The following is a 23,128-nucleotide window of genomic DNA, read 5'->3' as shown; positions in this document are numbered from 1 at the left end:
CATGCATTGGTACAAAGAACAAAGAACAAAGAAAAGTACAGCACAGGAACAGACCCTTCGCCCCTCCAAGCCTGAGCTGACCATGCTGCCCGTCTAAACTAAAATCTTCTATACTTCCAGGGTCCATATCCCTCTATTCCCATCCTATTCATGTATTTGTCAAGATGCTGCTTAAACGTCACTATTGTCCCTGCTTCCACCACCTCCTCCGGCAGCGAGTTCCAGGTACCCACTACCCTCTGTGTACAAAACTTACCTTGTACATCTCCTCTAAACCTTGCCCCACGCACCTTAAACCTATGCCCCTTAATAATTGACCCCTTTACCCTGGGAAAAATTCTCTGACTATCCATTCTGTCTGTGCCCCTCATAATTGTGTAGACCTCTATCAGGTCGCCCCTCAACCACCTTCGTTCCAGTGAGAACAAACCAAGTTTATTCAACCTCTCCTCATAATTAATGCCCTCCATACCAGGCAACATCCTGGTAAATCTCTTCTGCACCCTCTCTAAAGCCCCCACATCCTAGTGAAGACCTAGGCCCTTATGTCCTATTTTACAATTTACTTTCCGACCTAACTGTCTGCCATCAGCGTGTTTAGCAACCAGGCATTCTTTTCATCCACATCATTGATATTTAATTTGATTTGATTTATTGTCACATATACCGAAGTGCAGTGAAAAGTATTTTCCTGCGGCCGAGGAACGTAAACAGTACGTACATAGTAGACACAAGAATAATCAGTAGAGAACATTGACAAATGGTACATCGACAAAACAGTGATTGGTTACAGTGCGGATCAAGGGGCCAAACAAAGCAAATTCATGAGCAAGAGCAGTATAGGGTGTCGTGAATGGTGTTCTTACACGGAAAAGATCAGTCCAAGGGGGAGTCGTTGAGGAGTCTGCTAACTGTGGGGAAGAAGCTGTTCCTATGTCTGGATGTGCGGGTCTTCAGACTTCTGTACCTTCTGCCTGATGGAAGGGCCTGGAAGAAGGCAATGCCTGGGTGGGAGGGGTCTCTGATAATGCTGTCTGCCTTCCTGAGGCAGCGAGAGGTATATACCGAATCAATGTGGAGGTGGAAGATTTGTGTGATGTGTTGGGCTGAGTTCACCACAGTCTGCAACTTCTTCCAATCTTGATATAGATTATAAATAATTGAGGCCCCAGCACTGATCCCTCTGACACTCCATTGGCTACATCTTGCTAATTCAAAATGATCAATTTATCCCTACTCTCTTTTTTACTATAAGCTAACCAATCCTCTATTCATTTTGGTATGTTTCCCTCTCTCCAACATTGTCTTGTGTAATAACCTTTGATTTGGCCCCCTGTTTAATGCATTTTGGAAATCTAAGTACGTTACATCTACAGGTTACCCTTTATCGATGTTGAATATTGCTTCCTAATAAAAGAACTCTAATAAATTAGTCATATATAGGGCCCATAACTTCCATTGATTGGCAATCGGCATTGAATTGCCACTCCATACTCACTCACCTATGCTAAAATTCTTAAGTGTCTCTCTCATTCGACCTTCATGACCAGGTGAGATTCATGCGGTGCAACGTGTCCACGGCTCCAGCGTCGAAGTCCAAAAGAAGCGGAGTAAAGGAGGACACACACCCTTTTAATGGCACTAGCTACCATAAAGCAGGTGAGTTTAAAGGTCCCATTGAAAATAACAGGTCAGGGAAAAGGTATGTGTCCAAGGTAAGTGGAAGGAATCTGGGGGTGGGGAGGTTACACCTTGTGGGGCAGTCAGGATTTTGGTGGGGTGGTGGGAAGGGGGTGGTTGGACATCAAGGGGGTGGGGTGTCATGAACTGGGAGGCTAAGTGGTCAGACATGGGGGCTAGATGGCTGGGTCAGGGTGACAGGGGTTGGGTTGGGCCTGGGGGGTTAGGCATCAGGTCAGAGTGACTGGGTGTCAGAGTTGGCTCAGGTTGGGGGATGTCCAGCCAGGTTAAGCCAGTTTGGGGGGATTGGGGATCAGTTTACGGGGTTTGGGGAATTCCATATGGGTGAGGATCGTGGTGGGAAATACCATGGGGGTGCTCCTTGGGGGTGTGTGGAGGAATCCTCTGGGGTTCGGGAGTGTCAGGAGTGTCCTGTGCAGGACTTGGTCTGGGTGTTTAAAATAGTTGTACTGATATTAGAAGTTCTTTTATTTCTCCTCACTCTTTCCAAATAACTGTTAACATATCACTGGCAGAACCATCCGAAGTTAACACTTCTGGACAATTGCTATGTAAACTCTTACCTGGGAACTTCTGAAAGGAATTCCCGAACTCATCTTGGAACACCCACCCAACGCCGACGCTGGAGAACTAGGAAGTTACTGAATAATGTTCCTTCCACTAAACCATGTTGACTCCGCCTGATCGTATTGCAATTTTCTAAGGCCCTGCTATACCCTCCTTAATAATAGATTCCAGTATTTTGGCTAGATGTTAGGCTAATTGAGTCGTTTCCTGCTTTCATTCTCATTTCTCGAATAGAGGATTCACATTTGCTATTTTCCAATCTGATGGGTTCATTCCAGAAATTAGGGAACTTTGGAAAATTAAAACCTACTATCTCAGCAGCCACTTCTTTGAAGGCTCCATGATAATATCCATCTGGACCCGGGACTTGTCAGCTTTTATGTTTTCTCTCGGTACCCTTTCTCTGGTGATTGCAATTGTTTTAAGTTCCTATCTCCCTTTCATCACTTGATGTATAATTCTTTCAGCGGATGCTATTTGCATCATCTACAGTGAAGACATGCATCTATTCAATTCTTCCACCAAGGGCGATATGGTGGCACAGGGGTTAGCACTGCTGTTTTGAAGAGTAACGGGTTATGGTGTTCAGGCCGGAAAGTGGAGCTGAGTCCACAAAAGATCAGCCATGATCTCGTTGAATGGCGGAGCAGGCTCGAGTGTCCAGATGGCCTATTCCTGCTCCTAGTTATTATGTTCTTATGTTCTTACAGCGCCAGGGGCCCAGGTTCGGTTTCAATCTCGGGCAACTGATTATGTGGAGTTTGAACATTCTCCCCCTGTCTGTGTGCGATTCTTCCCACAATCCAAAGATGTGCGGGTTAGGTGGATTGGCCATTCAAAATTGCCGCTTAGTGTTTAAAGGTTAGGTGGGGTCACGGGGTAGGGTGTGGGATTGGGCCTAGGAATTGTCCTCTTTCGGAGGATCGGTCCAGATTTGATGGGCCGAATGGCCTCCTTCTACACTGTAGGGATTCTATGATTTCCCTTTTTCCATTATTCCCCAGACTCACTCTCTGGAGGTCCAACACTCACTTCAGTTATTCCTTTTCTTTTCCATACCTCTAGAAATTCTTAACACTTGTTTTTATGTTCTTTGCTAGCTTTCCTTCGTACTCTAATTTCTTCTTCATTTTTGTCTAGTTTTTACATTCGGTCCAATTTTCTAACCTTCTGCTAATTATTGTGGAATTGCACTCCTTTTCTTTCAATTAGATATTATCTTTACTTCCTTCATTACCCAAGAATGATGAATCCCTCTCCAAGAGTCTCTCTTTCTCACTGGGACACATCTTTGTTGAGAGTTATGAAATATCTCCTTAAATGTCTTTCACTGCATTTCTACTGATCTCTCTCTTCATCTAATTTTCAAGTTCACTTTAGCCAGCTTTGTCTTCATATCCTTACAATTGCCTTTATTTAAGTTTAAAACACGAACCTTAGATCCACTCTTCTCCCCTCAAACTAAATGCGAAAGTGTTATGATCACTGCTACCTAGGGGAAAGACGTATTTGCTAATTTAATTGTAAATCAAAAGTATGTTCACTAAATATATTAACTATAATCTTAGACTCAATTATCCTTGCACTAAATAATTGCTTCACAGCTCCAGGGTCGCAGGTTCGATTCCCGGCTTGGGTCACTGTCTGTGCGGAGTCTGCACATTCTCCCCGTGTGTGCGTGGGTTTCCTCCGGGTGCTCCGGTTTCCTCCCACAGTCCAAAGATGAGCAGGTTGGGTGGATTGGCCATGCTAAATTTCCCTTAGTGTCCAAAATTGCCCTTAGTGTTGGGTGGGGTTACTGGGTTGTGGGGATATGGTGGAGATGTGGACCTTGGGTAGGGTGCTCTTTCCAAGAGCCGGTGCAGACTCGATGGGCCGAATAAGAACATAAGAACTAGGAGCAGGAGTAGGCCACCTGGCCCCTCGAGCCTGCTCCGCCATTCAATTAGATCATGGCTGATCTTTTGTGGACTCAGCTCCACTTTCCGGCCCGAACACCATAACCCTTAATCCCTTTATTCTTCAAAAAACTATCTATCTTTACCTTAAAAACATGTAATGAAGGAGCCTCAACTGCTTCACTGGGCAAGGAATTCCATAGATTCACAACCCTTTGGGTGAAGAAGTTCCTCCTAAACTCAGTCCTAAATCTACTTCCCCTTATTTTGAGGCTATGCCCGCTAGTTCTGCTGTCACCCGCCAGTGGAAACAACCTGCCCGCATCTATCCTATCTATTCCCTTCATAATTTTAAATGTTTCTATAAGATCCCCCCTCATCCTTCTAAATTCCAACGAGTACAGTCCCAGTCTACTCAACCTCTCCTCATAATCCAACCCCTTCAGCTCTGGGATTAACCTAGTGAATCTCCTCTGCACACCCTCCAGCGCCAGTACGTCCTTTCTCAAGTAAGGAGACCAAAACTGAACACAATACTCCAGGTGTGGCCGCACTAACACCTTATACAATTGCAACATAACCTCCCTAGTCTTAAACTCCATCCCTCTAGCAATGAAGGACAAAATTCCATTTGCCTTCTTAATCACCTGTTGCACTTGTAAACCAACCTTCTGTGACTCATGCACTAGTACACCCAAGTCTCTCTGAACAGCGGCATGCTTTAATATTTTATCGTTTAAATAATAATCCCGTTTGCTGTTATTCCTACCAAAATGGATAACCTCACATTTGTCAACATTGTATTCCATCTGCCAGACCCGAGCCCATTCACTTAACCTATCCAAATCCCTCTGCAGACTTCCAGTATCCTCTGCACTTTTCGCTTTACCACTCATCTTAGTGTCATCTGCAAACTTGGACACATTGCCCTTGGTCCCCAACTCCAAATCATCAATGTAAATTGTGAACAATTGTGGGCCCAACACGGATCCCTGAGGGACACCACTAGCTACTGATTGCCAACCAGAGAAACACCCATTTATCCCAACTCTTTGCTTTCTATTAATTAACCAATCCTCTATCCATGCTACTACTTTACCCTTAATGCCATGCATCTTTATCTTATGCAGCAACCTTTTGTGTGGCACCTTGTCAAAGGCTTTCTGGAAATCCAGATATACCACATCCATCGGCTCCCCGTTATCTACTGCACTGGTAATGTCCTCAAAAAATTCGACTAAATTAGTTAGGCACGACCTGCCTTTTACGAATGGCCTCCTTCTGCACTGTAAATTCTAAATAGAACTAATATGGCAGAATTGCAGGCTTAAGACAATACGGCATTCCTGAATACATTATCTAATCACCAGCAAAACATTCAACAAATTGATTGAGACAATAAAACAAGACACAAAGGTCTATAATGGTTCTACTTTGTTAACTGGTGTTCATGAGCATGTCAGTGTCCAGTGATGCTGCCACTTTCAATGCAATATAAAGTGATTTTGTGTTAGAATGCAACAGAAAGGTAGCAATGTCACCAAACCACACTAAAGCCAAGTCATGATTATTGTGAACACTATTTCAACTTTGCACCACTTCCATTATAATTTTGGTTCAGAAAGAAGCTACATTTCTAAACTGTCCAGAAATCCATTGAGAACATTTAAAAGACTGAGTGATTTTTTTTATGTTAGGAGAAAGGAGACTTATAGACTCAGGTTAGTTTGCAGAATGATGCCTGTGTGTTCACTGAGCAACATAGACAGAGTTACTGGTTCAACGTTGAAGGCTCCAGCATAACTGTAGCTTTCCCTAAGCCCTCTCCTCCTCAAAAAAACAAATCTTTGTGCAAATCTTCAGTTAGTCATCCAAATCTCTGACTACCTAATGGCAGGCTGGTGCAAAAGATTCGGTCACCTGGGATCAGGGGTGAACTTGCTGGATGGATCCAGAAATAGCTTGGCCTTAGAAGACAGAGGGTAGCAGTGGAAGGGTGTTTTTCTGAATGGAGGGCTGTAACTAGTGGTGTTCCGCAAGGATCAGTAAATGGGACCTCTGGGGCTGGATTCTCCGCAGCTCTGTGCCAAAATTGCGTTTGGCGCGGGGGTGGAGAATCAAAGTTTCTGACGGAATCGTGCCCGGCGCTGCTTCTCCGGGCCCCGAATAACCACATGTCCGCGAATTATGCCGCGCGACTGGTGGGCCACTGCCAGATGTCTAACCAATGGTACTCCGCTCCTGACCGGCCGAGTTCCTGACAGCGTGGAACTAATATGGTACGGCCGGTTGGGATGCTCGCGTGGCGGCTGCCCTGGTGTGGGGCAGGGTGATTGAGCACCGGGGGGGGGGCCTTATGGGCAGCCGGGGCAGTGATCGGGCCAGCCCGATGCAGGGGCATGCGGCCAATCGGGCTGCCATAGTTTATTTGTGTTGGTCCGTGGTCTGAGTCCGCCATGGTGCTCGGCGAGGCCGCTGGAGGCTGCCGCATGCGCGGACTTGGAACCGGAAGTGCGGGGCCCGTGTCCGCAGCCAAAGCTGGGTGAAGCACTCCGGGTCCCTGCTTACCCCCTGTAGGTAAGTGAATCAATCGGGTTGTTTTTCTTCCAGGAATCTCGGGAGTGCAACGCCTGCGTTTTTACGCCGGTGTGGGGACAGAGCCCCATTTTTGGAGAATCCAGCCCCTGCTCTTTGTAATATATATAAATGACTTGGAAGAAAACGTAACGGGTCTGATTAGTAAGTTTGCAGATGATACTAAGATTGCAGGAGTTGCGGATATGATGAAGATTGTCAGAGAATACAACAGGATATAGATCGGCTGCAAAATTGGCCAGAGAAATTGCAGATGGAATTTAACCCGGACAAATGTGAGGTGATGCATTTTGGTAGATCCAATTCAGGTGGGAGCTATAAAATAAATGGCAGAACAATCAGAAGCATAGAGACACAGAGAGATCTGGGCGTGCAGATCCAGAGCAGGTCAAAATGGTGGTAAGGAAAGCATATGGCATGCTTGCTTTCATAGGATGGGGTATCGAGTATAAAAGCTCAAAAATTATGTTACAATTATATAGAACGTTGGTTAAGCCACATTTGGTATACTGTGTCCAATTCTAGTCACCGCACTACCAGAAGGACGTGGAGGCTTTGGAGAGGGTACAGAAAAGGTTTACCAGGCTGTTGCCTGGTATGGAGGATATTAGCTTTGAGAAGAGATTGAACAAACTGGGATTGTTCTCCCCAGAGAGACAAGAGGCTGAGGGGCGACCTGATAGAAGTTTATAAAGTTATTAGGGTATAGATAGGGTGAACAGTTGGAGGCTTTTTCCCCAGGGCGGAAATTACAATTACAAGGGGGCACAAGCTCAAGGTGAGGGGGGGATAGGTTCAGTGGAGATGATCGGGGGAAGTTTTTTTACACAGAGGGTGGTGGTGGCCTGGAATGCACTGTCAAATGAGGTGGTTGAGGCAGATACATTAAAGATCTTTAAGACTTATCTGGATAGGCACATGAACAGACGGGTTACAGAAGGATATAGGCGGTTGATCTAGATAGGACACGTGATTGGAGCAGGCTTGGAGGGCCGAAGAGCCTGGTCCTGTGCTGTACTGTTCTTTGTTCATGATAAAGGAGGAAAGATGGATAGAGAAGTGGAGAGAGTTATGCAGGGAATTCCAGAGTTAAGGGCCTTGGCAGGTCAAGGTCCAGCCACATATTGTGGAGTGGTGAAGGCTGGGGATGCTCAAGTGGCCAGAATTAGAGGAGCACAGATATCCTGGAGGGTTGGATGAGGAGGGGGCAAGGTCATGAAAGCTAAATCTGTCTGCGTGAGAAGATGCCCGCACATAATCTCCGCGCTGGGATTGAATGCCCTTTGTTGGCGGTCCGGGAGAGTGACTGACAACAGCGGATGTCAGTTTGGTTAATTATCTATGCTGGCGTTGTGCTTGAGGGAGAGCAGTCCCCCCCTCCAGGCGAATGATTAACTGGGAGGTAATGTGTCTGGGAGGACTCCAGTGACAATGGGCTCAGTGTTCATGCTGCGGGCCACCTGCACACAGCTCAGTTAACTGCAGCCTGGTGGGAGGGGGGGAGCTGCCCCCGGCCCCCCGTGCAATGCCTGCCGAGGTGAGAACAGCTCCGGAAGACATCCTGACAGAAAGGCGCCAAGCGGAGCGTGTGCTGACGGTGTGGAGCGAAGCGAGCAAGGAGCCCGAAGTGCCCGACTGTTTCATCGCCTTCCCGCAGGATCTGGCCAAACGTTTCTCTCACACGAAGCGGGTTGGGAATTACCTGGTGGGCAAGATGATCAACAAAGGATCCTTCGCCAAGGTGATGGAAGGGCTGCACGTCCCAACAGGGGAGAAGGTAAGGAGACAGATCCCTCAACTGCGCTTAGCTCCTGATTTAAGAGATGACACATGAAAAGTGCATTCGAGGGGGAAGCCCAGAGGCTTACATTAATTGATTTACGGCAAATAATTTAAATAGAAAGAAAAAAGTAGATGGAGTCCAACATAGAAAAACAAAATTAACGAGCCCCATATACATTATCACCTCCAAACAGGTTCTGGGACCTGAGGAGAGGCTCAGGTCGACTCTGCTGGAGTTCACCAGCGTTCAAGATTTTCATTCCGGTGAATTAAAATTCACATGTTTGCGCGCGCGCGTTTGCTTCTCTCGTGTCTTTCTGCCTCGTCTATACCGAAGTTTTATACCTGTCATTTGTGCAGAAGAACCTCGAATTTGCTGTGCGGAGTGCCAATGATTGCGACTGCGAAAACCCAGCCTGCTTCATTCTGGGCTGGCCTACGGAGTGCTTCCTACTGTCTGACATTGTATTCCATGGCATGTAATCACATACTCAAATAAAGCTTCGCATTTCTCGTGAGCGTTTCATCAATCGGCGATGATCAGTTTTTGAAATGCATTACTGAGCCTGTTTTACTGTTACTTTATGGTTCATTTATTCTTGTAAGGGAGGTGGGCGCCACTGGCTCGGCCAGCACATTCCTAATTGCCCATGGTGGTGGTGAGCTGCCCTCTTGAGCAGCGACAATCCACTGTGCTGTGAGGGAGGGCGCTCCAGTGGCAGTGAAAGGACCACCATATATTTCCTATCAGGATGATGAGTGGCTTGCAGGCAGTGATGCTCCCATTCAAGTGCTGCCCTTGCACTTCTAGGTGGGGAGAAGGTCGCTGGTTTGGAAGATGCTGTTGAAGGAGCCTTGGTGAGCTGCTGGGGTGCATCTTGTAGATAGTATACACTGCTGTGACTGTGTTGGTGGTGGGGGAGAGCGTTCCTGGATGGTGTCGAGCTTCTTCTGAGTTGTTGGGAGATGCACTCATCTAGGCCAGTGGGAAGTATTCCATCACACGCCTGATTTGTGCCTTGCAGATGGTGGACAGGCTTTGGGGATCAGTCAGGTGGTCAGTAACTGGCTGCATTCCTAGCCTCTGACTTGCTCTTGTACCCATAGTATTCATATGGATAGTCCAGTTTACTTTCTGGTCAGTGATAACCCTGGATATTGATAGTGGGATGGCAGTGCCATTGAATGTTACTGCTGTTCATCACTCAGTCTCCTCCTTCATCTGGCTTTTCAAATGATTTCTTTTTTCAATAAAAATACGGGTTTCACTTGATTTTAGACATCAAAGCAGTGTGTTCGGGTGTGCAGTCCTGTGCTCAATATGGGCTGTCTGAAAGTAGAGTAGTCACATTTCAAAGCTACTGTCCTGAACGCAATGCTTAATCCCTTCCCACAGTTGTCTTTGACACTGCAGCAATGTAGGTGGCACTCATTTAAAGGAACACGGAGTCCCTAGACAAAACTCAAAGGTGAGCTTTTAAGCACAGCTAAATATAAATCTAAAAGGCGCATGAGTTCCTCCTTGATCCACATTAAATCGGTGGGCTGCTGACTTTCATTGCTCAGCTTCCCCCTGATGCACGATCAATAACTCTCGAAGTGAGTTTGGAGTACAATTGAAGGCTTTATTGGACTAGATGTTTCCCCCCAGCAGCGCAGGTACAGAAAGCAGCAGCTAGGGTGACACAGACTCTTATACTCCGCCTTACCGGGCGGAACCAGCAGGCAGGCTTCACTAATGGTCTTACAGTATCGGGTACCTCCAACACCAATGGGCTTACAGCATCGGGTACCTCCAACCTAGGTACCGTAATACCCCTAATACCGACTACCACATTCACCCCCGTTAAAAAAAAGAGTCCGGCGGGGGTGGTGGTCTCGCGTTATACTGTGGTGGAGGTTATGGCGGTACCCGTCGGTGAGACAGTGTCTTGTCTTATCACATGTCACACAACTATTTGCAGTATTCATTTACAAGTACATTTCACAATGAAACAATCAGTCGATCGGGGCCCTGGTCGTCTTCTGTGATTGTCGCAGATTCAGCGGCGATGCAGGCGCCGGCTCGGGCATCCGTGACTCCGGGAGCGTGACCCCGGCTTCTTCAGTAGCTTCATCACCCCTGGGTGAGACCAGTGGAAGGACCTGGGAAGGGGGCCGCTGTGGGGTGCGCCAGTGGGAGGGAGGGTGGGGTTGGTGAGGGGGGTGTTGGTGGGGATCCAGCGAGCGCCAGGTCCCGCAGGGAGACCGCATCCTACCGGCCGTTGGGGTACGCCACATAGGCGTACTGAGGAGGTGGATCCTCCGACCAAAGGGTCGCATGTTTGCGGAGCAGAATGGGTCCAGGAGCTGACAGCCAGGTTGGGAGCGAGATCCCGGAGGAGAACTTCCTAGGGAAGACAAGGAGATGTTCATGAGGTGTTTCGTTGGACATGGTACACAGCAGTGATCGAATGGAGTGGAGTGCATCGGGGAGGACCTCCTGCCAGCGGGAGACTGGGAGTTTTCTGGACCGGAGGGTCAGTAGGACGGTCTTTCAGACCGTTCCGTTCTCCCTCTCCACCTGCCCATTTCCCCGGGGGTTATAACTGGTCATCCTGCTCGAGGCAATGCCCTTGCTGAGCAGGAATTGTCGCAGTTCGTCGCTCATGAAGGTGGACCCCCTATCGCTGTGTATATAGATAGGGAAACCGAACAGGCTAAAGATACTGTGGAGGGCTTTTATGACGGTGGCCGCGGTCATGTCGGGACAGGGGATGGCAAATGGGAACCGGGAGTACTTGTCAATCACGTTCTTGAAGTACGTGTTGCGGTACTTACAGTATCAGGTACCTCCAACACCAATGGTCTTACAGCATCGGGTACCTCCAACCTAGGTACCGTAATACCCCTAATACCGACTACCACATTCACCCCCTGTTAAAAAAAAGAGTCCGTACGTGTTGCGGTCGGTGGAGAAGAGGGGCCCTTGAAGTCCATATAGAGGCGTTCAAAGGGGCGGGAAGCCTTCACTTTTTCTGGCCTGTAGAAGTGCAGCTTGCACTCCGCACAGATTTGGCAGTTCCTGGTGACGGTCCTGACCTCCTCGATGGAGTAGGGCAGGTTGTGGGTCTTGATAAAATGGAAGAATCGAGTGAACCCCGGGTGGCAGAGGTCCTCGTGGAGGGTGCAGAGTCGGTCCACTTGTGTGTTGGCACATGTGCCATGGGATAGGGCATCAGGAGGCTCGTTTAGCTTCCCGGCACAATTCAAGATCTCATAGTTGTAGGTGGAGAGCTAGATCCTCCACCATAAGATCTTATCGTTCTTTATCTTGCCCCGCTGTGCATTATTGAACATGAAAGCTACCGACCATTGGTCAGTGAGGAGCGTGAATCTCCTGCCGGCCAGGTAATGCCTCCAATGCCGCACAGCTTCTACTATGGCCTGGGCCTCCTTTTCAATCGAGGAAAGATGGATTTCTGAAGCATGGAGGGTGCGTGAGAAGAAGGCCTGCCCGCTTGGTTGAGGGTGGCCGCTAGAGCTCCGTCGGACGCGTCGCTCTCGACTTGGAAGGGAAGGGATTCATCGATTGCGTGCATCATGGCCTTTGCGATGTCTGCTTTTATGCGACTGAAGGCCTGGCGAGCCTCTGCCGACAGGGGGAAAACCGTGGCTTGGATTAGTGGGCGGGCCTTGTTCGCATAATTGGGGACCTACTGGGCATAATATTAAAAAAACCCCAGGCAACGTTTCAAGGCCTTGGAGCAGTGTGGGAGGGGAAACTCCATGAACGTTCGGTGTCTGGGCCTATGACTCCATCGTGCACTACGTAGCCGAGGATGGCTAGACGGTCGGTGCTAAATACGCACTTCTCCTTATTATAGGTCAGGTTAAGGAGATTGGCGGTATGGAGAAATTTGCGGAGGTTGGTGTTGTGGTCCTGCTGGTCGTGGCTGCAGATGGTGACGTTGTCGAGGTACAGAAACGTGGCCCGCAAACCGTACCGGTCAACCATTCGGTCCATCTCCTGTTGGAAGACCGAGACCCCATTTGTGACACTGAAGGGAACCCTTTAGAAGTGGTAGAGCCGCCCATCTACTTTGAATGCAGTGTACTTGCGGTCGTCAGGACGAATGGGGAACTGATGGTAGGCGGATTTCAGGTCCACTGTGGAAAAGACCTTGTATTGTGCAATCTGATTGACCAAATCAGATATGCGGGGGAGAGTGTACGCGTCGAGCTGCGTGTACCTGTTGATGGTCTGGCTATAGTCGATGACCATTCTGTGCTTCTCCCCAGTCTTTACAACCACTACTTGAGCTCTCCAGGGGCTGTTGCTTGCCTCGATAATATTACATAGAATTTACAGTGCAGAAGGAGGCCATTCGGCCCATCGAGCCTGCACCGGCTCTTGGAAAGAGCACCTGACCCAAGGTCAACACCTCCACCTATCCCCATAACTCAGTAACCCTACCAAACACTAAGGGCAATTTATCATGGCCAATCCACCTAACCCGCACATCTTTGGACTGTGGGAGGAAACCGGAGCACCCGGAGGAAACCCACGCACACACGGGGAGGATGTGCAGACTCCGCACAGACAGTGACCCAAGCCGGAATCGAACCTGGGATCCTGGAGCTGTGAAGCGATTGTGCTATCCACAATGCTACCGTGCTATCTTCCTTCAGTAACCGCTGGACTTCTGACCAAATGAAGGTCCGGTCCTGGGCACTGTACCGTCTGCTCCTGTGGCGACGGGTTTGCAATCAGGGATGAGATTTGCAAAAACGGCAGGCGGGTCGACCTTGAGCGTCGCGAGGCTGCAGACAGTGAGGGGAGGTATATTGCCGCTGAATTTAAAGGTTAAGCTCTGGAGGTTGCATTGGAAGTCCAATCCCAGGACCGTGGCAGCGCAGGGTTAGGGAGGACGTAAAGTCGGAAATTCTTAAATTCTCTTTCCTGGACTGTGAGGGTAGCTATGCAGTACCCCTTCTACCTCTACAGAGTGAGACCCAGAAGCCAGGGGGATTCTTTGATTAACTGGGTGTATGGGGAGAGAGCAGCGCCTTACCGTGTTGGGGTGTATGAATCTCTCTGTGCTCCGGAGTCGATCAAGCAGGATGTCTTGTGTCCAATGACGAACACAGTCGTCGTGTTGGTTGAAAGATTTCGGGGCCGAGACTGGTCCAGAGTCACCGAGGCGAGTCGTGGCAGAAGCTGAGTTTCCTCGGGCAGTGTGCGGTCATCCGAATCGGGGTCCTGAGACTCCAGCCAAAATGGCGGCGCCCAGGGGTCGCACTTTGCTGGGGGTGGGCAAGATAGCGTGCCCATGTTTCGCACGCAGTCCCTGGGGAACAAGATGGCGGCACCCGGGGTCCGGACGTGGCTCGTGGAATCGAAGATGGCGGCACCCACGGGCCGCACGTGGCCTGCAATGGGAGTTGTGGCGGCAGCCCCGGTTCTCCCCTGGAGACAGCGGCGACTGCCCAGATCTGGCATACCGCCATGAAATGCCCCTTTTTGCCACAGCCTTTGCAAATGGAGGAGCGGGCCACGCAGCGTTGCCGGGGGTGCTTGGCTTGCCCGCTAAAATAACAGCGGGTGGCACAAGCTTGTGGGGGGATGGGGGATACATCGGGGTCGGCCGCAGGTGGGTTCCACGCCGCCGCGCAGTCGGGGACGTATGCTCGGGTGTTGCGAGAGGCCACATCTAAGGAGCTTGCAAGGGCCCGTGCCTCCTTGAGGCCGCGTGTCGCTTTTTCTAGCAGCCGCTGACGGATTTGGGAGGACAGCATATCTGCAACAAATGCGTCCCGGATTAAAAGTTCGGTGTGGTCGTTGGCTGAAATTTGCGGACAGTCACAGTTCCTACCTAGTACCAGAAGTGCGCAGTAGAATTCGTCCAGCGATTCCCCCTGGATTTGTCGTCTGGTCGCTAGCAAATGTTGGGCGTAAACCTGATTTACTGGGCGGATGTAGTGTCATTTCAACAGGGCCATCCCGGCCTCAAAATCGTCCAGATCCTCGATGAGCATGTAGATTTCTGGGCTCACCCTTGAGTGGAGAACTTGTAGTTTCTGATCCTCCATGGGTATAGTTTTGGCCGTCCTAAGGTAGCCGTTGAAGCACGCCAGCCAGTGTTTGAAGGTCGCCGCTGAGTTTGCCACGTGGGGGCTAAGTTGCAGAGACTCCGGCTTGATGCGGAGCACCATTCTTCAAATCTAGTCCAATAAATTGATGCATGATCAATAACTCTCGAAACGAGATTGGAGTACATATGAAGGCTTTATTGGACTAGATTTTTCAGCGCAGGTACAGAATGCAGCATCTAGGGAGACACAGACTCTTATACTCCGCCTTACTGGGCAGAACCAGCAGGCAGGCTTCACCAATGGTCTTACAGCATCGGGTACCTCCAACCTAGGTACCGTAATACCCCTAATAGCGACTACCACACCCCCAGTCTCAATCAATGACACCCTCCTCCTCCCCTCTCCCCCATCGATTTGGGCCAACAATTGTTCCTTTCCGTGGCTGGGATCTTCTTCTTTGGGATGCAGCTAGTGCATGCAGCCATGGTTGCCTTCTGAAGCAAGAAAACCAATATTACACAATCCTTCCACCCATCAGTGTAGGTGCAGCAGTCGAAATTGCCACTCAGTTTATGCCTTAATAATGGAGGCAAATCATTTTCTTGGATTGCTTGCTTTCCAATTTTAGTACACTTTCTGATAAAATGCCATTTCTACTTAAATGGTCCATTGCAAGAAATGTTGCCATCTGTTAAGTGCGGTGCGTCATAAGAATATGAGCCTGACCTGGTCTATTTGATTTATGCATTCTGTCCACAATGTATTTAAAAGCAATCCACAATAGTAGGACTTCCCATGTCGCCCTTTCCGAAATAATAAAACTGAAGGTTCAGTCCTTGGCGCTATTTCATTCCTTGTCTCCATTCTACCTGCTTTCAATATAATTCATGAACTGCAGCATTTACATGCATGCTGATATCCACTTTGTTGTGAATATCAGATTTAATGATTCATGTATTTTAGAGAAATAGCTTTTATTTTCAGAAATTAAAGTGTTAAATGCAATATAAATAGGAACATCAGATTGAGAATGGTGGAGGAGTTAAAATCAGAAATGGTCAAGAGGCCAAAGTTATATGAGCGTAATATGTTGAAAGGTTATGGGGCCGGAGGAGATTACAGAGAGAGGGAGGGATTTAAAAACACAAATGAGAATGTTAAAATCAAGGCATTGCCTCTCCGAAAGCCAATGTCAGTTAGCGGGCACAGGAGTGATGGGGGAACAGGACTTAGTGCAACTTAGGACATGGGCAGAGAAGCTTTCGCTAACCTCAGGTTTATGGAGGGTAGAACTTGCAATGCCTGCAGGAGTGCATTGGAATAGTCAATAGGTAATAAATACATGAATGAGGATTGCAGCAGAAAGTAAGATGAGGCAGGGATGAAGATAGGCATTGTTACAGAACTGGAAATGGGCAGTCACGGTGGAGGCACAATGCGTGGTCGGAAGCTCACCTGGAGATCCAATACGACACCAAGGTTACAAAATGTCTGGTTTACTCTCAGAGTTGCCAAGCAGAAGGATGGAGGTGGTAGCTAGGAGTGGTGTATGTAGTGAGAAGCAAAGACAAGACTTCAGTCTTTCAGAAGGTTAATTTGATGGACTTTCTTCTCATCCAGTACTGGATGTCGGATAAGCAGTCTGATAGTTTAACAACACTGGAGGAGATGAGAGAGATGGTAATACGCTGGGGTTGGCTGTCATCAGTGGAAATGTGTAAACTAACAGTGTGCTTTCAGATGATGTTCAAAGAGATTTGGGGGTGCATAGCTCTTTAAAATGTGACAAACAAGTGTAGAAAGTAATCAAGAAGGCTAATCGAATGCTGGCCTTTATAGCGAGAGGACTGGGATATAAGGATGCAGAATTCATGTTGCACCTTGACAAAATCCTGGTACGATCCCACTTGGAGTACTGTGAGCAGAGCTGGGCATCAGACCTCAGGAAGGATATTTTGGCCTTCGAGGGAGTGCAACGTAGGTTTACAAAATTATACCTGGGCTTCAAGGGTTAAGTTATGAAGAGAGATTATAGAAATTGGGCCTGTTTTCTCTAGAATTTAGAAAGTAAAGGAGTGATTTGATTGAAATCTCCAAGATATTAACAGGAAAAGACAGGGTAGATAAAGATAAACTGTTTCCACTGGTTGGAGATTTTAGAACAAGGGGACATAGTCTAAACGTTCGGGACAGACCATTCAGGAGAGTTGTTATAAAGCACTTCTATGCACAAAGGATGATAGAGGTTTGGAACTCTCTTCTACAAATAGCAATTTATGCCGGATCAGTTGTTAATTTTAAATCTGATAAACTTTTGTTGAGAAAAGGTATTAAGAGATATGGGCCAAAGACAGATATATGGAATTAGGTCACAGATCAGCCATGATTTCCTTGAATGACGGAGCAGAATCGAGGGCTGAATGCCTACCCCTGTCCCTTTGTTCCTTAGTCGTCTTGGGGTAAGAAAGTGGCCAAGAGTAGATTTTTGGGGTCACTGGAGGTAATGGACTGGGTGTGGGAAGAGAGGTGTGGGATTGATGGCAATTCTCTAACTCTGATTAGATTGGTGAGAATAGAACCAGGTGATGCAGTCCCTGACCACTGGAGGAGAATGGTGTGGTCAGAGGTTGCAGACAAGTCAAGAAGGATGAAGAGAGAAGGTTAACTTTGTCAGTCACATGGGATATCATTTGTGACTTTGGCACTGCGGCAATGGCTGAAAACCTATTGGAGGGATTCAAAACAAGTGAAAGATGGGGTTGGATTTGGGAGGCAACAACAAGTTCAAGGTCTTTGGTGAGGAAAGGGAGGTTGAAGGTAGGACGGTAGCTTACAAGTTTTGTGGTGGCAGGACGTTTTGAAGACACGGGGGGTGAGGAAAGTAGATTTAAGGGAGAGAAGAACAGCACCTGAAAAAAGAGAACCATTAACAATGTCCAGTAAGAAGTCTTACAACACCAGATTAAAGTCCAACATGTTTGTTTCAAACACTAGCTTTTGGAGCACTGCTCCTTCCTCCTTCCTTCACCTGAGGAAGGAGCAGTGCTTCGAAAGCTAGTTTGAAACAAACCTGTTGGACTTTAACCTGGTGTTGTAAGACTTCTTACTGTGCTCACCCCTGTCCAACACAGGCATCTCCACATCATTAACAATGTCAGTTAACATGGGGATGAGGAGGGAGGTTGAGTAGCCATTGGTTTAGTGCAAAAGAATTGAAGGAACAGACATGGATCTTATGGACAAGATGAGCTCGGAAACAGCCAATGGGGAGATAGGAAAGAAACTCGAAAAAGACGTGTGTTCAGTTCTGGGATAGTTGTGTTGACCCTCTTGGTCTCTGTACAAGAGGTCAAACAGTTTATATATCAAACAAACATTCTACACTGTAAGTTATGATTCAATACAATTTTATTATATACTTCAATCAAATACACCACTCATGCGATTCTTATCTTCACTAATGATTACAATTGTCCCAAGACTCACAACTGGGACGTTTAGATATTACCCATTCAGGAACTGGTCAGGTTCTCTTCTGCAGGGCTTCCCATCCATTGACTTTGTCTACACCTCCCGCTGCCTTGGGAAAGTGGGCAGCATAATCAAAGACCCCTTCCACCTGGGTTATTCTCTCTTTTAACCTTTTCCATCGGGCAGAAGATACGTAAGTCTGAGAACACGCACCAACAGAGTCAAAAACAGCTTCATCCCCGCTGTTAGCAGACTCCTGAATGGCCCTGTTACAGACTACACTGATGTCTCTATGCATCTTCTCTACTTTGTAGCACTACACTCTGTATGCTTCACCTGATGTCTGTGTTTACATTGTATATTTATGTATGTCCTATGTTTTCATGGATGGAACCATCTGACTGGACTGCACGCAGAACAATACTTGTCACTGTATCTCTACACGTGACAATAAATCTAAATCTAAAATTGACATGAGGAATTTGTTCTCTCAGAGGGTTGTGAGTTGTTGGAACACCTTGCGCAGAGAGCGGCGGGGGCAGGGACCTTGTGTGTATTTAATGCTGAGATAGATAGATTTTTGATCAATAAGAGAATCGAGGGTTAAGGGAAAGGGCAGGAAAGTGGGCACGAGGAACGCCGGATCAGCCATGATTTTACTGAAAGGCGGAGCATGATTGAGGAGCTGAACACCTGTTCCTGTTCCTATTCCTTATGGTCTTATCGTCTAACTCCTGCATTCTCCTATTGCCAGGCTGGCGATGGGGAATGTTTTTGACACCTTGTTTTGGACCCTGAAGAAACCTTACAATGTGGGTGAAGCCTGGTACCCTCTTGTCATGCTTCACTGTATCCATTGAGAATGAGAAGGAGATTCTCTTCCGTGCAAAGAAACTCAGTGACCACCCTGTTTTGGCAGGGCACAACAAAATGCAGTATGTCACTAATGAATCCAGTGGCCTGTAATGAACCCATTGTAGAATAGTTAATGGTCAAGGTGACCTTGATAGTTCTAAGCAGTGCAGTCCGTGTCCTGATTGTGCGTTCAAATTGGGACCGCAGCAGGCAATGTGGCTGCAAGACCATCTCCTCAGTAACATCATGGTATGCTTGGTAACATCATGGTACGAAAAGTGCTACCTGAAGACCCATTGTGGGGGTGGCCTCCTGCACGTTGCCCTCCCACTCTCTCTTCCAGATGCTCCTCTTTTCTTCACTGCCCCCACTCATCCTCAGCCCTGAAGGAAGACTGTTGGACCTTGCATAGCTTGAATAAAACACTTTATAAAGCAGATAAAATCTGTCCTGCACTGACAAGAAGCATAATGTGCTGAGAAAGGTCTTGATTGGCAATCGATTCCACAAATGGGACCGTTAACAAGCAAGGAGCCTGAACTCTAATATTAAAATATTTAAAAATGTCTCCAAAGGGGTTTAGGGGCTGGTTTAGCACACTAGGCTAAATCGCTGGCTTTTAAAGCAGACCAAGGCAGGCCAGCAGCACGGTTCAATTCCTGTACCAGCCTCCCTGAACAGGCGCCGGAATGTGGCGACTAGGGACTTTTCACAGTAACTTCATTTGAAGTCTACTTGTGACAATAAGCGATTTCATTTTCTTAGGAGACTAACTGAGCAGCTGGATGCAAAATGACAGGTAGTCGACCTTTGGCAAAGAAATGAGCACACACATGTCACCCACCATATTGGACTCTTAGACATCTGTTTTATGTCTGTAGAACAGGCAATGAATAATCACATTGCTTCGCCAAAATCTGGAAGCATCCACTAATTTGATTTGGTGATTTATTTCACAGGTAGCTATCAAAGTGATTGACAAGAAAAAAGCAAAGCAGGACACCTATGTACAGAAGAACATGAAGAGAGAGCCCCGCATCCACCAAATGATCAAGCACCCAAACATCGTGCAGCTCTTTGAAACACTGGAGACAGAGAACTCCTACTACATGGCAATGGAGTTGTGCCAGGGGGGAGACCTTATGGATAGAATTTGTGAAAAGAAGAAGCTGGAAGAAAGAGAAGTGAGAAAATACACCAGGCAGATCTTGTCAGCAGTTGAACATCTCCATCGTCACGCAATAGTACACAGGTAGAATTGGAATTGTTTCCTGTTGTTATGATCCCAGTTGATGTTATAACTGGACGGTTAAATTCCAGAATCGAACCCTGGCTCACATGACTGCAACTTTCATTTTTTGACTTGTAGTCAAGTACACACTCCACTCTGAACCCAAGTTGGTGTCTGTGGTTTTCTTCTCAGAATCCCCCAGATGATTTTCACATGAGTTTCCAAACTCCACTCCCAAAACTTAGCTCAAAATCTTCTCTTAATAATGCTTTCTCTTGATGATTTGCATTCCAAAATACAGGTTTTACATATGACACTTTCAACAGAACTTCCTCTGCACTTTTACCAGCGAAGCCAGTCCAGGATTTCACACCAAGCTTTTTAGGATTTCTTTGTTTTGATGTTGTACAAACTTCTCACAATTGCTTTGACTTTTGATTCTTAACCACCTTACCTATCTGCCCAGCCACTTTGTGGCCTGTGGTTATGCACTCCAAGGTCCCTCTGATCTTTTATGCGATCCACGGTCCTACCATTCATAATGTAATTCTTTGCCTTGTTAGCCTTTCTCAAAGGCGGCACGATGGTACAGTGGTTAGCACTGTTGCTTCACAGCATCAGGGTTGCAGGTTCAATTCCCGGCTTGGGTCATTGTCTGTGCAGAGTCTGCACGTTCTCCCCGTGTCTGCGTGTGTTTCCTCCAGGTGTTCCGATTTCCTCCCACAAGTCCTGAAAGACGAGTTTGCTAGGTAAATTAGACATTCTGAATTCTCCCTCAGTGTACCTGAACAGGCGCCGGAGTGTGGTGACTAGGGAATTTTTACAGCAACTTCATTGCAGTGTTAATGTAAGCCTACTTGTGACACTAATAAAGATTATTTTACAATTGTATTAAAATTACATAAACGTTTCATCTCCCTCTGATGTTTGTGTGCCACTTTAAATTTCATTATTGCGATTGTTGCTTTAATTCAGTACTTTGTTTACTCTTCCCTGAATTCTTCTGAACAATACCTTGTTTTCTGTTCTCTTAACTTTATGTCTGATAAATGTTCTTTCTGTCTCAATTCCCAGGTTATCTGGATTGTAATATGCGCTTTAGGAAGCCTGCTCTTTGCATCTCCCATCCTATCCAGTCTTTCTTCTGGTGGAGTTGAAAAATGTTCACTCTCCAAGAACCTGTCTTCAATTGCTCTTAAATTACCTAATCTAAAACTTAAAAGCTTTATTTTGTCCTTACAAGGGTCTCCAGTTGCTAAGGAACCCCCACATGCTTATGCCTTTTATTTATTTTTCATACCACAGCCCTCTCTAAGCACAATAGAAAGACAGTTGGAACTTAATTAATCCCTACACGTACAAATAGGTTTTATCCTTCCAGGCACAGAAACACTAAACTAAACACACCTAAAACTATACCTTATTTCTAATGTTTCCCAATACAAATATAAATCCTTTAAAACTACTTTTGTTCTTGTAACACTGTCCATCCACAGAATCAGTTCCTGCTTTTCTATACCTGTGTGCTGTCATGGTTATCCATCCTGTCTCAGTTCTGGAGCTATTTATCACGTCAAACTTTAAACAACAGGGTTTGTTTAGATTCCATCCTGCCAAAGGGAAATTTGGGAGTGTGCAGTAGGCAAGTAATTTAAATGGTTGTAAGATTGCCCTGCACATGCTGTTGAATGGCTAATATCACTGCCAAATTAGAAAATAGTCCTTATTTCTTATTAATCCTAATTTATGACATAGTAAGATTTTGATGGATTTTATTTCTGTGCAAATTAGTGAGACACATTTCATCTGGGGCAATTCTGCGAAGAAATCCACAGACACAAACTTGGGTTCAGAGCAGAGTGTGTATTTGATCACAGCCAATCTGTATGTTTAAAGGGACTTTGTGTTTCTGAGACCATTGTAGTTTAAGACGTACTTTGTAATCTGTTTTAACCATAAAATCGGAGATGTAGTATGTTAAGATAAGGGGAGTGTAAAGGAGTATTGTACAATAACCCAATTTGTCATGTTCAATAAATGTTGTTTTCTTGTTGTTCAAACTAACTTGTGGTCCTGTGACTCTGTTCCTTTACATTTTATTAAAATAGTAAAGGTTACAGTCTTTTGAGCCAGAGTTCCATTTTGGGACCGACCTGTCCAGTTACAACACCAACTGGCACCATAACGCTGTCCTCAACAAGACAGAATCAAACCAACTTCCCTTTGACATTTAATGGCATTACCATTGAGTTTTGCTGAAAAAAGATACATGCTGTTGAACATTTTTATCTTGAACCCATCAGGACATTCACAAAGATATCAAATTGTAAAAGAAACAACAATTGATATTGCATGAAAAGAGAGTGCTGATTGGCTGGCAAGGACTCTCATAGGTACAGGTATTGCCGTAGAGAATGCACCATTTGACTGATACCTGGCAGTTAATTGTCAATCTTTGTTTCAATTCAAACCAGGCACGTTGACTCTGATTGGTTAAGGTGTTCCCTTAGTGAATGAACCAGGAAATGGTTGCCATCTATTTAGTTTAATTGAAAAGGGCATAATGTGTGTACATGTTCCTACAAAAGAAAAGGTGCTGTATATTATGTATTGATAATTTGGATGATACAAAGTTGGTTGGGTGGGTAAGCTGTGAGGAAGGTGCAGAGATGCTTCAGCGTGATTTGGACAGGCTGAGTGAGTGGCCCATGCATGGCAGATGTAGTATAATGTGGATAAATGTAAGGTTTTCTACTTTGTTAGCAAAAATATGAAGGCACATTATTACTTGAATGGGTGTAAATTGAGAGAGATGGGTGGATACTCAGCAAGATCTTAGCATCTTTGTGCATCAGTTGATGAAAGTAAGTGCGCAGGAACAGCGGGCAGTAAAGAAGGCTAACGGCGTGTTGGCCTTCATAGCAAGAGGATTTGAGTATCGGAATAAGAATGT

The 23,128-nt window shown here is 46.5% G+C and overlaps 1 protein-coding gene across 1 annotated transcript in view; it reads left to right on the top strand.

The window, feature by feature from the left end:
• The first annotated feature begins 8,192 nt into the window (after positions 1 to 8,192).
• Positions 8,193 to 23,128, top strand: part of LOC119967144 (hormonally up-regulated neu tumor-associated kinase homolog A) — a 66,382-nt gene continuing 51,446 nt past the window's right edge. The window contains exons 1-2 of the mRNA XM_038799289.1: positions 8,193 to 8,538; positions 19,904 to 20,196. Coding sequence (XP_038655217.1) covers positions 8,287 to 8,538; positions 19,904 to 20,196 — 545 coding nt within the window. The 5' untranslated portion in view covers positions 8,193 to 8,286. The remainder of the gene's footprint in view (positions 8,539 to 19,903; positions 20,197 to 23,128) is intronic.

The sequence above is a fragment of the Scyliorhinus canicula genome, chromosome 6 (assembly GCF_902713615.1).
Source record: "Scyliorhinus canicula chromosome 6, sScyCan1.1, whole genome shotgun sequence".
Lineage (NCBI taxonomy): Eukaryota > Metazoa > Chordata > Chondrichthyes > Carcharhiniformes > Scyliorhinidae > Scyliorhinus > Scyliorhinus canicula.
Note: the sequence above shows the minus strand (reverse complement) of the source record. Positions and strands in the feature narration are given on the sequence as shown.